This window comes from Salvelinus namaycush, chromosome 9 (assembly GCF_016432855.1).
Source record: "Salvelinus namaycush isolate Seneca chromosome 9, SaNama_1.0, whole genome shotgun sequence".
Lineage (NCBI taxonomy): Eukaryota > Metazoa > Chordata > Actinopteri > Salmoniformes > Salmonidae > Salvelinus > Salvelinus namaycush.
In genome coordinates this window covers 40335420-40351630 of record NC_052315.1, presented here as the reverse complement: position 1 = coordinate 40351630, position 16211 = coordinate 40335420, and the positions used below count along the sequence as shown (strand labels likewise).

The window sequence follows — 16211 nt, the reverse complement described above, 5'->3', positions numbered from 1 at the left end:
ACGCAGTCCTTGTTTGTCATGGTGACAGTCGGGAACCCTGTGTTCCCTTGGACCACTGACTACCTGTCCTGGAAGAAGGGATGTGTGTCTGATTTAAGGAAATAAATTATATAATTTGACTAGATGTACCATTTGTTTTCTAATTTTCCATCATGACTAAATAAAAGGAATCTGTATTTTCCTTGGTGGCCAGTGTGTGTATACCAGTGTGTTAACTAGCGTATCTCTGATTTTTCACCCACTTGGGTGATAATGACATGGGTCAGTTGTACTGTTCTGACTTGTGATGTATTGTTAGCCATAGACACATTACCACAGTTTGAGTGAATGCATACATTTATGTATTCAGCAACACAGGACAAAGTCATCACTAATCATTTTCAACAATTTATTGTCATCTTTCAAAGCAAACATGAATTTTACAAATTATCCTGCTAATACTTTACAACGGCTTAGGCGGAACCACAGTGCATGACACAGTAATAGTCCTTGTTTAAGCCAGTCTAGGGCAGTGGTCACCAACCCTGGTACTGGAGAAATTCACCAGGAGTGCAGGTTTTCATTCCAGCCCAGCACCAACCAAAGCACCTGATTAAACGAATCAAAGGTCTCGACAACTAGCTAGTTTAATCAAGTGCATTTGTGCTGGTATGTACTTAGAACCTGCATACGTATACCCCTTTCACACTACAGCCGAGCCGGGCTGGCCAGGTTACATATCTAGAACTCTGCTAGAAAGGACAGTGTGAAAAGAAAATATCTTAGCCACCTATGGTTCAGGACCTATAGTGCGAGGCCCCAGAAGCAGTATGTGGTCCCCGGTTGTAGTGAATGTCAGATGGCTCAGATCTGGGAGGACTCTACCCACAGTGAGGAGCTCTTCACCCGAGGAGGCTGCTGAGAATTCAGTGTCGTCACTGCACCCTCTATCTCTGACATCCACACCCTCTGGAAATGAACACATTTTTGTGGTTTGTTTATTGTTCCCATTTCAACGTGTGTTGTGACCTTTGAAATTAACTTGACATACACACGGTACCATGAGGATATTTGGCTTACTAACTCAGGCCTGGGGTTGCAAAGCGACCAGTAATTTTGTTAATTAACAATCTATGGCAACCTATCGTAAATTTGGTAATTTATACTTGAATAACACATTTTTTGTATGTATTAATATGGACAAAGATGTATAAGTTTCTAGTAGATAGACCATATGGTTCAAGAGAAAATAGCCTAATTAATAAATTTAAAAAATACACAAAGCAATTGTTTTAGATGATATTTCCTTATGATCCCTGGAGATGAATGTGAAAACAGCCATATGGAAGCAAACTGAAAATCAGAACATGTATTGCAGCCCCTTTTCCACAACGAAATAGGCTATAAATAGCCGTGTCGTTATTCAGAATTATGTGTCCTCTATTTGATGTCTGCGCTTTAGAACGTTTTAACTATTGCCTATGGTGCAGTTTTCTCCGTATCATGTTATATTGGCCACCATCAGGACGCACCATCAGTAATACCAACATACATTTCTAACTGTCACTTTAGTATTAGTTTTACTTCAATTTGTAACTTTATTTTCCCATTCCATTTACCTTTCTTTCCTCTGTCACATCCGTGTAGTTGTTCCTGAGGGTGGCTAGCAATAGTGGATCATATTAGGCTAACGTTGTGCAATAACTTGGTGCCCAGTGGAATTCAGACCACACGCAGCGGGTTAAACCTGGAGCACAGTTTACGATGACTGGACCGCTGTCATTACAGTTCCATGATTAGTGAGGATTAGGGTAGATTTATAGGACTTGTTCAACCCTTATTGTAAACTTTTTTTCTACCTTCCAATATTTCATGGATTGAACTTGAATATGACAACTTTCAGGATGAATCAAACCACTTCTAATTCATTAATATATTTAGTGCGTAAAGGCTCTCCAAACCTGCTTTTTTTTTTTTCATACATGCTTTCCTAACCCCAAAAGTTGCCTAAATAATCTACAAGATCAGAGTATTTTTACATCTACCAGTTGGTGTTGAAATGGAGACAAATATGCATATATTATTTAGATGGCTTTCTTCCATTTTTTATTTAACTTGGAAAGTCAATTAATAACAAATTGATTGCCTACCAAGAGACAAAAGGCCTCCTGCGGGGATGGGGGCTGGGATGAAAAATGTAGGACAAAAACACACATCACAACAAGAGAGACACCACAACACTCCATACAACAACAAAGCATGGCAGCAACACAACATGTTAGCAGCACAAACATTGTTAGGCACAGACAACAGCACAAAAGGGCAAAATGGCAGACAACACAATAAATCACGTGAAGCAGCCACAAGTGTCAGTAAGAGTGTCCATGATTGAGTGTAGAGATGGAGATAAAACTGTCCAGTTAGTTTTTTTTTGCAGCTCACTACAGTCGCTAGCTGCAGCGAACTGATCCCTATTTTCCAAACTTGTTCTCAATGTATTCTAGTCAACAATATCCTAATTAAAAAAGGCACACCATTAAGATAGATGCACTGACAACCCTATTGAATGAAAAGTCCAGGAGAAAATCTGTTGGGGGGGGGGGGGGGGGGGGGGTTCAGCAGTTGAATTACATTTATTCAGTGTGCAGAAGGGAACCACGACTGCAAAGCGTTATGCACCTGCACAAGGTAAGTCTGAATACCAACTACTGAGAAGTGTGTAAGAAAGGCATAACTTCCTAAGTTGGAATCAGGACCTAAATTGATGGTTTATATTAAGGATAATGTTTTACAGTTTAGTCTTTTATTTTAATAATCGTATTGAATTATTTCATATTTTCCATGTGATAAGGCGAGAGAGACAGCTGTGATAATCTGAAGTACCCAAAAGGGCCACTAGATGTCTTGTGATAGATTACCTAAAATCATTGAAAGATACAAAAATTCTGGTAGTTTACTGGTAAACTTTCAACGTTTCCAGTAATATACCCACCCTTTGCATGCCTAGTAATGAAGGAAATTCCACCTAACTTAGATGTGTCAAAGAGCAAGGTGACTTGGACAGTATTGGAATACACACTTCTCTGCTAGTGTCCGATCGTCTGCTGACCAACTAGTGCTGAGCGATTAACCAAAATGTAGGTTATTTTTCGTTTTTTAAACTAATTGACTTATGTCTTCAATTATTTGAATTCCATTTCGTTCAGTTTTTTTTCTGTGAGCTCAATGTGCAGTTTCTGTAGAGATAAATCAGATCAAGCCTGAACTTAGTGCAAAAAAACATGGCAATTAACAACAATGACCATAATCCATTGCGCGCCCTCTTAAACTTGTCCATCTGTGCGTAGCAAGACAGAACGAGCAATCGATATGGATAGAAAGCAGTTAATTGGCGAGCCTGAAAATACATGATCTTGATTGCTGGTATTCAGCAGTCATAAAAGTATGACTTATTTACTTTGAATAACTACAAAAATAGTGATTTTGATAGGCAGCAGCTCTATGGAAATGAGATGATGACTTGGAATGAAATAAAGTCATCGAATAAATTATGGTTCATAAGTAAATGGGCATTCACTACCATCATGGGACTTGTATTAATTGTGTTGTTACAGCATGCAACCCACATAATGCACAGTACTTTTAATGTCAAAAATACTTTTAAACCAAAAGCCACGATTAAAAAAATATATATATAATCGAACCGACCTCAAAAAGCACTAATCGCTCAGCATTATGACAAACACTAACTGGATCGAGTCACTTGATTTCTGGAAAGATAGCAATTTGTATGTTCGCGCAGAGAAAATCTCCTAGACAAATATAGACTTTAAATAGCTCAACAATGATTATTATCATCCGGCATGGGAATGAAACATGGTGATGAATGAATAATAACACAGGAATTTATATGGCAGTAATCAACGAGCAACTCAAATGAATAAACTTTGAACCTGCAGTGAGTATGTTGAGATGGGAATGTCATGATCGTGATAAATTCACACCTTACATATGATCACATAACAAAATGTTGTCAGTCACCATGGTACAATTACACACGAACAACCAAATTGGAATGCAATACAGTGTTTTTGTTAGGCCTACAACACGTACAGTGTGTTACTTTAAGTTCAGAGTGCTCTTACTGTACCTTGACGGCCTCGGACGGTGCTTGTAGGATGAAGGCAGCGATACACTGCTGGTAGCGGTTCTGGTGCATGATGATGAAGGATTGGGATAGCCCTGACGCTGAGAAGAGAAGGATGAAACATGGCAGTGTCATATTCATTAGTGCACACCATAGAAAAATGTATATACATTTTAACAGAAATTGAAAACATGCGCTTCATATTGGAAGTTCAGGTGGTCCCTCCCTGTTTTGGCCAGTTTGCTTCCATTTAGTTTCTAATTAATACAACCTAGTTTACATATAAATGATGCTATTATCCAGAGCAATTTACAGTAGTTAATGCATACATTTTCATACTGGTCCCTGTGGGAATCGAACCCATAACCCTGGCGTTGCAAGTGCCATGCTCTACCAACAGTCACACAAGACCAGGTCTGTTGAAAATGCACATAAGCAGTACAGAAGAAAGAGTACTGAACAAATAACTCAGGACTGATACTGTAATCGATTACAGATTACTAATCTGCGGTTTAGATAACAGGATTGCACAATACAGTGGCTTGCGAAAGTATTCACCCCCTTGGCATTTTTCCTATTTTGTTGCCTTACAACCTGGAATTAAAATAGATTTTGGGGGGGTTTGTATCTTTTGATTTACACAACATGCCTACCACTTTGAAGATGCAAAATATTTTTATTATGAAATAAACAAGAAATAAGACAAAACTGAAAACTTTAGTGCATAACTATTCACCCCTCCAATGTCAATACTTTGTAGAGCCACCTTTTGCAGCTGCAAGTCTCTTGGGGTATGTCTCTATACGCTTGGCACATCTAGCCACTGGGATATTTGCCCATTCTTCAAGGCAAAACTGCTCCAGCTCCTTCAAGTTGGATGGGTTCCGCTGGTTTACAGCAATCTTTAAGTCATAACACAGATTTTCAATTGGATTGAGGCCATTCCAAGACATTTAAATGTTTCCCCTTAAACCACTCAAGTGTTGCTTTAGCAGTATGCTTAGGGTCATTGTCCTGCTGGAAGGTGTCCGTCCCAGTCTCAAATACAAGACTGAAACAGGTTTCCCTGTATTTAGCGCCATCCATCATTCCTTCAATTCTGACCAATTTCCCAGTCCCTTCCGATGAAAAACATCCCCACAGCATGATGCTGCCACCACCTGCTTCACTGTGGGGAGGATGTTCTTGGGGTGATGAGGTGTTGGGTTTGCGCCAGACATAGCACGTCCTTGATGGCCAAAAAGCTCAATTTAAGTCTCATCTGACCAGAGTACCTTCTTCCATATGTTGGGGTAGTCTCTAGAGGTCGACCGATTAATCGGAATGGCCGATTAATTCGGGCCGATTTCAACTTTTCATAATCGGTAATCTGCATTTTTGGACCCCTGATTATGGCCGATTACATTGCACTCCACGAGGAGACTGCGTGGCAGGCTGACTACCTGTTATGCGAGTGCAGCAAGGAGCCAAGGTAAGGTGCTAGCTAGCATTAAACTTATCTTATAAAAAAACAATCAATCTTAACATAATCACTAGTTAACTACACATGGTTGATGATATTACTAGTTTATCTAGCTTGTACTGCGTTGCATATAATCGATGCGGTGCCTGTTAATTTATCATTGATCCACAGCCTACTTCGCCAAATGGGTGATTTAACAAGCTCATTTGCGAAAAAAGCACTGTCGTTGGCACCAATGTGTACCTAACCATAAACATCAATGCCTTTCTTAAAATCAATACACAAGTATATATTTCTAAACCTGTATATTTAGTTAATATTGCCTGCTAACATGAATTTCTTTTAATTAACTAGGGAAATTGTGTCACTTCTCTTGCGTTCTGTGCAACAGAGTCAGGGTATATGCAGCAGTTTGGGCTGCCTGGCTCGTTGCAAACTGTGTGAAGACCATTTCTTCCTAACAAAGACAGCCAACTTCGCCAAACGGGGGATGATTTAAAAGAGCATTTGCGAAAAAAGCACAATCGTTGCACAAATGTACCTAACCATAAACATCAATGCCTTTCTTAAAATCAATACACAGAAGTATATTTTTTTAAACCTGCATATTTAGTTAAAATAAATTCATGTTAGCAGGCAATATTAACTAGGAAAAGTCACTTCTCTTGCGTTCATTGCACGCAGAGTCAGGGTATATGCAACAGTTTGGGCCGCCTGGCTCGTTGCGAACTAATTTGCCAGAATTTTACATAATTATGACATAACATTAAAGGTTGTGCAATGTAACAGCAATATTTACACTTATGGATGCCACCCGTTAGATAAAATACGGAACGGTTCCGTATTTCACTGAAAGAATAAATGTCTTGTTTTCTAAATGATAGGTTCCGGATTTGACCACATTAATGATCTAAGGCTCGTATTTCTGTGTTTTATTATATTAGAATTAAGTCTATGATTTGATAGCGCAGTCTGACTGAGCGGTGGTAGGCAGCAGCACGCTCGTAAGCATTCATTCAAAACAGCACTTCGTTTGCCAGCAGCTTTTCGCAATGCTTCAAGCCTATCAACTCCCGAGATTAGGCTGGCAATACTAAAGTACCTATTAGAACATCCAATAGTCAAAGGTATATGAAATACAAATGGTATAGAGAGAAATAGTCCTATAATAACTACAACCTAAAACTTCTTACCTGGGAATATTGAAGACTCATGTTAAAAGGAACCACCAGCTTTCATATGTTCTCAGCAAGGAACTTAAACATTAGCTTTTTTTTACATGGCACTTATTGCACTTTTACTTTCTTCTCCAACACTTTGTTTTTGCATTATTTAAACCAAATTGAACATGTTTCATTATTTATTTGAGACTAAATTGATTTTATTGATGTATTAAGTTAAAATAAGTGTTCATTCAGTATTGTTGTAATTGTCATTATTACATACATATATATATATAAAAATTGTCAGATTAATCGGTATCGGCTTTTTTTGGTCCTCCAATAATCAATATCGGCATTGAAAAATCATAATCGGTCGACCTCTAGTAGTCTCCCATATGCCTTTTGGTGAACACCAAACGTGTTTGCTTATTTTTTTCTTTAAGCAAATGGCTTTTTTCTGGCCACTTATGTAAAGCCCAGCTCTGTGGAGTGTACGGCTTAAAGTGGTCCTGTGGACAGATAATCCAATCTCTGCTTTGCAGCTCCTTCAAGATTATCTTTGGTCTCTTTGTTGCCTCTCTGATTAATGCCCTCCTTGCCTGGTCCGTGAGTTTTGGTGGACGGCCCTCTCTTGGCAGGTTTGTTGTGGTGCCATGTTCTTTCCATTTTTTAATAATGGATTTAAAATGGTGCTCAGTGGGATGTTCAAAGTTTCAGATATTTTTTTATAACCCAACCCTGATATGTACTTCTCCACAACTTTGTCCCTGACCTGTTTAAAGAGCTCCTTGGTCTTCATGGTGCCCCTTGCTTAGTAGTGTTGCAGACTGTGGGGCCTTTCAAAACAGGTGTATATATACTGAGATCATGTGATACTTAAATAAAGTCCACCTGTGTGCAATCTAACTAATTATGTGACTTCTGAAGGTAATTGGTTGCACCAGATCTTATTTAGAGGCTTCATAGCAAAGTGGGTGAATACATATGCACGCACCACTTTTCCGTTTAAAAAAATAATTTAAACAAGTTGTTTTTTTCATTTCACTTCACCAATTTGGACTATTTTGTGTGTGCCCATTACATGAAAACCAAATAAAAATCAATTTTAAATACAGGTTGTAATGCAACAAAATAGGAAAAACGCCATGGGGGATGAATACTTTTGCAAGGCACTGTTTTTATCATAGGTTTGATTATTGATATAAATTCAGTATCTTATCAGTAAGTAAAGCAGCGTTTCCCAAACTCTGTCTTCGGGATCCCTAGAAGGTGCACATTTTGGTTTTACACAGCTGATTCAAATGATCAAAGTTCATGATTAGATGATTATCAGCTGTGTAGTGCTAGGGCAAAAACCAAAACGTTCACCCCTTGGGGTCCGAGGAGGACTGAGTTTGGGAAACCCTGAAGTAAAGCAAGAGGTGTAAACAAGTGCCAAATAGCCTAAATGTAATAGGCCTATGAACATATACTAATCTATGTTTAAATCAGTGATGAGGTCCTAGGATCAGGTTGTACATTATTTTCCAAAAACAAACACACACTGTTAAGTTACTGCACTGTTGAGAGGAGAGCTTGCAACTAAGCATGTCATTTTACTGTTTACTCCCCGCTATATCCTGTGCATATGACGAATAAACTTTGATGTGACAATCACATTAAGATTGACAAAAGCCACTGTGCTACTATACATGTGTCCTTAAACTGTGGCAACTACATCATTGAATGCTGGACTTTTTCAATTCCTATATCATGCAGGTGTTGATCCGTCCCCACCTGCTGCGTTGAGTTGGTCTACACTCCTGAGCTGGAGGCGGTCCAGCGAGACGGGCTGGTCCAGGACGGTGAAGGTACAGCCCTCCTTCAGCAGCTGGTCCAACTCCTGGTTCTGAGGGAGGCGCAGAGGATTCTGTTCAGGACCTGTGGACCTCTAGAGGGGGGTAGGAAGTGAGAGAAAGGGGGTGGAGGAGTGGGAGAGCGCGAGGGAGAGAGAGAAAATTGAATTCAGTGATCAAAGAGGATTAAAGTACTATACGAAAGTAGTTAAGTTAGATACTTACCTACATATGTATTATATGTGAGAAAATCGTATAGGTATGGGTCCTACCTTCTTGTTCCTCTTGATCTTGGTGATGAGGAGGAAGTCGTCAAAGAGAAACAGGTACACATCGTGCAGCTTTGCATTCTCTGGTGGTAACATACGTAGAGATGTCAGGACGGCTGATGTAAAACTACAGTACTTCAACAGTATTTTAACTAGTCATGACTGATTACTCTGTATGTCACCGACCTGTGAGCACTAGTTTGCCCTCATGCAGCAGGCTCCGATGAGAGATGAGGTTTTCTAGGGTGACCGCTTTCAGGAGATGTTTCAGATTCTGTTCAAAGCCAAATGAAGGGCTGAGGTTAGGTTGTGGGTAGAAGCATGATTTGTTTGCATTCTTACGAGTTCATATGTGGTGGCAGTATATTTTATTTTGATCATATCCCACTGTTATCTCTCTTGCATGCATATCTAGCTTTGTGGATCACGATGTTCAGATATCACTTGATCTTTATCTGAAAAAATGAAGACGCTTCAGACAGCCCTTCTCTTTACATCAATGCATTGAGATCATTCAAGATACAGCTAAGTTGTTGTTGTACTGTATCTGACTCGTGTATCAAACGTTAACCATATGATCTGTTCTATTCTAATCCGAACCCAAGAAGATCCATTTGTCTTGGCCCAAGACCAGCGTCATTGGAAAGCTTAAGTACAGAGGCCCATGTTCCCCCAGGAACTAACAGGATTACGTCAATTAAGTGCATTTTATTCTATTATGTATTTGTGCAAACCCAGTTTGGTATTCAAAGCTCAACTCTCTCATTATAGTGAATGCACCCTTACCTCAGGGACGAAGGCCCGCTTGTCTCTCTCCCATACTGGCAGCCACACCAGGGCATCTCTCAGCTGTTTCACCTTCTGGTAGTTGTCCAGCCATTTGACTTTGCCCTCCAGATCACCTACAAAACACACACAAAACACAAAACATAAAACAACACACACCCACAACACACAACACACCCACAGGGGGAGGGGTGTGTGTGACACAAACAAACCAACGAGGACACAAACTGCATTCCACTCCACCGCTCTGTTTGATAGTGAGCAGTGCACACTAATTAGGAACACCAATTCTGGCAGGCTTATTCCTGGCTTTGGAACACACAGAACAATCTTAACAAGGGTGTCACTGTTGTCATCAGATTAATATAATTTATGTAACTTCATCTTAGTTTAATAATATAGTACTACATTGTAAAATATTCAGCTATGTGCACAATTTATCAAACTATCAATTAATCTGGCATTGGCAATGAAACAAATACATTTGGAATAGTATCTCTGATGTTGATACGGATATCATTAAATAATGACGACAGCTGACTGTGTCTCAACATGGGTGTGATCTATGATGCTCTAGTCATAGATGAGACTGCGCCCACCTCTTACCGTAGACACCCACCACACCCATTGAACATTGACCGAGTCAGTCCAGCCTGCCATTGTGACAGTGCTATTCCCAGGCCACATCAACTCACTGTATACCTCTGTTATTGTCTGTACAGCCACACCCTGGCTATGGGAAAGAACTTTGAAGCACACAGTAAAAACACAAACTAGTTTGGAATAGAAAAACTGGTTCGATATACAAGAACAATTACATTCAAGGTACAATACTGGTACATATTTCTCCACAGCCGGTCCTGTCCATCTAGTTATAGAGAGAACCACCGAAATGCGTCTGCAAGTACAAGCACGCAGAGAAGACGTCAACTGTCACAGATTTTGGCTATTGCCCAACAAACAAACTGGCTATTTGGTTACCATTTCTAAGAGACATGTATTTGTAGAGACTGTATCCCGTACAGAAGACTGTGTGTAAATGAACTTTTCCACAGTGTATATTTTGCTACGGGCGTGAAGATGTGAGTTAAGCCAGGAGGTATAAGTGGCTGTCAAAAGCCCACTTAGGTCTGTCAGAAAACACCCTAGAGCTGATGGCCTGAACCTGAATGGCAGAGCTGCTGTTTCCTATGTAGAAATATAACTCCTAGAATGGCAACCCAATTCAAATCAAGGGGGGTGATAAAATTCAAAATGGCCACCGGTCTTCCTATTTCTAAGGTTTTCTTTATTGTAAGACACAGGAGAGGCTGGCTGACTGACTCTGCTTGTGTATGTTCAAGTTTCCTTACACGGCAAAAACATGAATGTTGTGGTTAGAGAGAGAGGAGCCTCTAGTGATGACTGACTACTGTTAAATTAGGTTTAGATGAGTCACCTCAGCTGATAAAAATAGACCATTATGCAAATAACCCAGATAATCCAATAATGGCTTCACAGAACCCCAAATCAGCTTTATTTACACTAATAATATGAGTGTGGTGAGCCATTGACTATAGAGAGTCAGTGTGGTGGTGAGGGGTAACGTAGTTAAGTGTTGCAGTAAGAATGTGCAATAAAGTAGTGTGGTAAGGTTGCACTGTTTTGTAGAAATATCAGATCAGCCTGAGAGACTGACCATGTTGTACACGATGTAGCCAATGGTCTGGCAAAGCTATTTTGTTATTCTCATTGGATGTTATGGGGAAATAAGACTCTCGCTGTTTTTAATTGAAAATGTACAGCTGTGAAGCGGGCAGTGCACAGGGGCTGTTTGAGTGAAAAAGACACAGAAGAAAACCAAACAGGATAAAAGCACAGCCCCCTTCATGATTGACGCATCATGCTGAAAATATCAAAGAGCCTCATCAGATGCATCTGTTCAAGGCCAGGCAAATAGGAGATATGGAACAGCAGCCTGTGTAGTGATGGGGTTTTACAATACAGTGTTTCAGTCGCAAGGGTGAAGGAGGGGGATGCTCACATATGGAGGTGTCCACCTGCTCCACCACACTCTGCAGAGCGCTCTCCTCCTCCTCCGTCCGGCTCCTCTTCCCCATGTTCTTCAGCAGCAGGGGGTAGCGGGTCAGACGTTGTAACGGCGCCACCAACAGGTCACGCAACTGCAGCCTCCGACACTCCTGGTTCCTCTCACACCACTAGGAAGGAAGGAAGGGGGGAGAGAGAGAGAGAGCGAGAGAGAGAGCGAGAGAGAGAGCGAGAGAGAGAGCGAGAGAGAGAGAGAGATCATCTTTAACATCATCCTCAGCTCTGGCATCTTCCCCAAAATTTGGAACCAAGGACGAATCACCCCAATCCACAAAAGTGGAGACAAATTTGACCCCAATAACTAAAGGGGGATATGCGTCAACAGCAACCTTGGGAAAATCCTCTGCATCATCATTAACGGCAGACTTGTATATTTCCTCAGCGAAAACAATGCACTGAGCAAATGTAAAATTAACTTTTTACCAAATTACCATATGACAGACCACGTACTCACCCTGCACATCCTAATTGACAAACAAACAAGCCAAAACAAACAAGCCAAAACAAAGGCAAAGTCTTCTCATTCTTTGTTGAGTTCAAAAAAGCTTGACTCAATTTGGCATGAGGGTCTGCTATACAAATTGATGGAAAGTGGTGTTGTGGGGAAAATATACAACATTCTAAAATCCATGTACACAAACAACAAGTGTGCAGTTAAAATTGGCAAAAAACATCGCTTTCCACAGGGCCAGGGTGTGAGACAGGGATGCAGCTTAAGCCCCACCCTCAACAAATTGGCGAGGGCACTAGAACAGTCTGCAGCACCCGGCCTCACCCTACTAGAACCTGAAGTCAAATGTCTTCCGTTTGCTGATGATCTGGTGCTTCTGTCCACAAACAAGGAGGGCCTACAACAGCACCTAGATATTCTGCACAGATTCTGTCAGACCTGGGCCCTAACAGTAAATCGCAGTAAGACAAAAATAATGGTGTTCCAAAAAAGGTCCAGTTGCAAGGACCACAAATACAAATTCCATCTAGACACCATCGCACTAGAGCACACAAAAAAACTATACATATCTCGGCCTAAACATCAGCGCCACAGGTAACTTCCACAAAGCTGTGAACTATCTGAGACAAGGCAAGAAGGGGCTTCTATGCCATCAAAAAAATTGACGTGCCAATTAGGATCTGGCTAAAAATACTTGAATCAGTTATAGAACCCATTGCCCTTTATGGTTGTGAGGTCTGGAGTCCGCTCACCAACCAATAATTCACAAAATAGGACAAACACCAAATTGAGAGACTGCATGCAGAATTCAGCAAAAATATATTTTGTGTACAATGTAAAACACCAAATAATGCATGCAGAGCAGAATTAGGCTGATACCCACTAATTATCAAAATCCAGAAGAGAGCCATTAAATTCTACAACCACCTAAAAGGAAGCGATTCCCAAACCTTCCATAACAAAGCCAACACCTACAGAGAAATTAACCTGGAGAAGAGCCCCCTAAGCAAGCTGGTCCTGGGGCTCTGTTCACAAACATAAACAGACCCCCCAGAGCCCCAGGACAGCAACACAATTAGACCCAACCAAATCATGAGAAAATAAAAAGATAATTACTTGACACATTGGAAAGAATTTTTAAAAACAGAGCAAACTAGAATGCTATTTGACCCTAAACAGAGAGTACACGGTGGCAGAATACCTGACCACTGTGACTGACCCAAACTTAAGGAAAGCTTTGACTATGTACAGACTCAGTGAGCATAGCCTTGCTATTGAGAAAGGCCATTGAAGGCAGACCTGGCTCTCAAAAGAAGACAGGCTATGTGCACACTGCCCACAAAATGAGGTGGAAACTGAGCTGCACTTCCTAACCTCCTAACAAATGTATGACCTAGAGACACATATTTCCCTCAGATTACACAGATCCACAAAAAAAATTGAAAAATCTAATTGATAAACTCCCAGATCTATTGGGTGAAATACCAGTGTGCAATCACAGCAGCAAGATTTGTGTCCTGTGGCCACAAGGTCCATCAGTGTAGAACAAACGCCATTGTAAATACAACCTATATTTATGTTTATTAATTTTCCCTTTTGTCATTACAACACTGTATATAGACAATGAAATTTTACAGTTTGGAACTTTTGTGAGTAAGGTTAATTTTTTATTGTTTATTTCACTTCTGTTTATTATCTATTTCACTTGCTTTGGCAATGTATACATGTTTCCCATGTCAATAAAAACCGTTAAATTGAAAAAAAAAGAGAAAGCACAGTGGGAGAGGAGAGAGAAGAGAGCATGGTGGAGAGAGCAGAGAGAGCATGGTGGGAGAGAGAGCGGAGAGGAGAGAGAGCATGGTGGGAGAGAGATCGGAGAGGAGAGCGTAGGGGGAGAGAGAGAGGAGAGCGTAGGGGGAGAGAGAGAGGAGAGCGTAGGGGGAGAGAGAGAGGAGAGCGTAGGGGGAGAGAGAGAGGAGAGCGTAGGGGGAGAGAGGAGAGGGAGCATGGTGGGAGAGAGAGCGGAGAGGAGAGAGAGAGCATGGTGGGAGAGAGAGGAGAGAGAGCGTAGGGGGAGAGAGAGGAGAGCGTAGGGGGAGAGAGAGGAGAGAGAGCATGGTGGGAGAGAGAGGAGAGCGTAGGTACTATAAGTAGGTTGATAAGTAAGTGCGTGACAAAATCAGATATTGAGAGAGAAAGCGATTGAGTAAGAGCGTGGGAGAAAATAAGAGAGAAGAGAAGAGACAGGTCAGGAAGTAAAGGGTGAAAGAGAGCAAGTATTAGGGAGAACTGAGGGATGGGGTAGGGTAGGAGTGAAAGTGAAGTTGTGAGAAAGACAAATTATCTCAGCTGAGAGCAAAAAAACAGCAGGCTTGCAAAAGAGTCTCAATCGCAGAAGACTAATTGTCACATTCCAATTGTCAGCAAGCCCCAGTGACTCAGTGTTCGTTCACACTTGACCCACTTCTATCCTACCTTACTGCATTATTGTGTGGTTGTTAGGGACAGGGTACAGCGCAACCTTGCCCCAACCAACCCTGATTTATAGTTCCAAATAAGCAGCGCTTGACGGCTGCGGCCTGCAGTGTACCTTCACGTAGGAGCCAAAGTCCTCTCTGTGCTTCAGGCTGTCCAGATAAAATAGTGCAGTGGAATAGTTGAGGCAGTACTTCTGCAGACAGTGGCATATGCTCTCCTGGATCGCCTGCCAACAGATAGATATATGTAAATGGTTAGCTAAGCAGTAAGCGCATAGAGAAACAGAAAAATCGCATTAAAGTTTATTGGCCGTGTACACAGATTTGCCAGCATTATACCACAGTGGTTTCCATCTTTTTGAGTGACTGTATCCCCAACTGAATTCTGCTCTGCCATGAGTACCCCTGAAGTACCCGCTCCTGTGCATTTTACCAGTAGACCTATGGTCTCACGGGTCTTCTCAAGTACCCCCTATGGATAGGCCAAGTACCCCCAGGGGTCCTAGTAAGATGAATGCACTAACTAAGTCACTCTGGATAAGAGCGTCTGCTAAATGACTCAAATGTCAAAAATGTACCCCTAGTTGGTAACCACTATTATAGCAGGTGCAGCGAAATGCTTATGTTACGAGCTCCAACAGTGCAGTAGAATGTCTAATACAATACAAATAATGCAACAATTCCCACCAAGAAATAACAATCCAAAGCAGATCTATATTAGAGTGAGCATGTGTGGGAATCCAGAATAGAAAAAAGTGGCGTGTAGAGACAGTATATCATTTGGAAAATAAAAAAAAGCTGCTGGGCCACATGAAAAACGGTGCTTCGTATTCATAGATCACTTCATGGAGGGTGATGAAGAGATTTACGTCTAGTATACCATATTTGAGTAGGTCACTTTAAAAAAAAATACATTACTAATTATACAGACACTAATGATTTTATACACGTTCTCTGGTTTATAATGGAGTGTGTTGTTTCAAGTTTAATTAGTTGTATGTACAGGATACACACGGTATACACCGTCCAACGAAATGCTTACTTGCAGGGTTCCTTTTCGACAACGAAACACAAAATAATAAAAGATAAGAATACGAACATAAAGTAAATGGTCCAGTAGAATAGAATATTCTGTGTGTGCGTGTAAACACGTGTGTGCTTGTGCATTCAAGTGTTTTTGAACACGTGTGTGTATGTGTGTGTCCATACCTTGTGGAGGAGCTCCAGCAGGGTGGGCACGGCCCCTGCTACCGGGATCTTCCAGGACTCCTTGATGACATGCAGCAGGCTGGTGAGGAAGCCAAAGCTCACCTGGGGAACAACACATCACAGAGTCCAAAAGAAAATGTAATATCATAGATAGACAAAGTCTACATGAAGATGTCACGCCGCAGACAATTCATATAATAGAGATAATTCCATCCTCCAATGTCTTGTAATCATACTGCAGGTGACTATCTTGTTGAAAAAATGTAAAGCAAAGCAGCGCTCTCAAATGTCTATATATTTTTTTCAGTAAACACTAAGAGACCAGAGGTCATAGTATGAGAATTC

The 16211-nt window shown here is 41.0% G+C and overlaps 1 protein-coding gene across 1 annotated transcript in view; it reads right to left on the bottom strand.

The window, feature by feature from the left end:
- Positions 1–373: 373 nt before the first annotated feature.
- LOC120054058 (pleckstrin homology domain-containing family G member 7-like) overlaps positions 374–16211 on the bottom strand; it is a 35497-nt gene continuing 19659 nt past the window's right edge. Inside the window, exons 9-17 of the mRNA XM_039001427.1 lie at positions 15867–15968; positions 14771–14884; positions 11665–11839; positions 9642–9757; positions 9042–9129; positions 8859–8938; positions 8528–8681; positions 4130–4227; positions 374–948 (exon numbers count right to left, since the gene is read on the bottom strand). Coding sequence (XP_038857355.1) covers positions 844–948; positions 4130–4227; positions 8528–8681; positions 8859–8938; positions 9042–9129; positions 9642–9757; positions 11665–11839; positions 14771–14884; positions 15867–15968 — 1032 coding nt within the window. The 3' untranslated portion in view covers positions 374–843. The remainder of the gene's footprint in view (positions 949–4129; positions 4228–8527; positions 8682–8858; positions 8939–9041; positions 9130–9641; positions 9758–11664; positions 11840–14770; positions 14885–15866; positions 15969–16211) is intronic.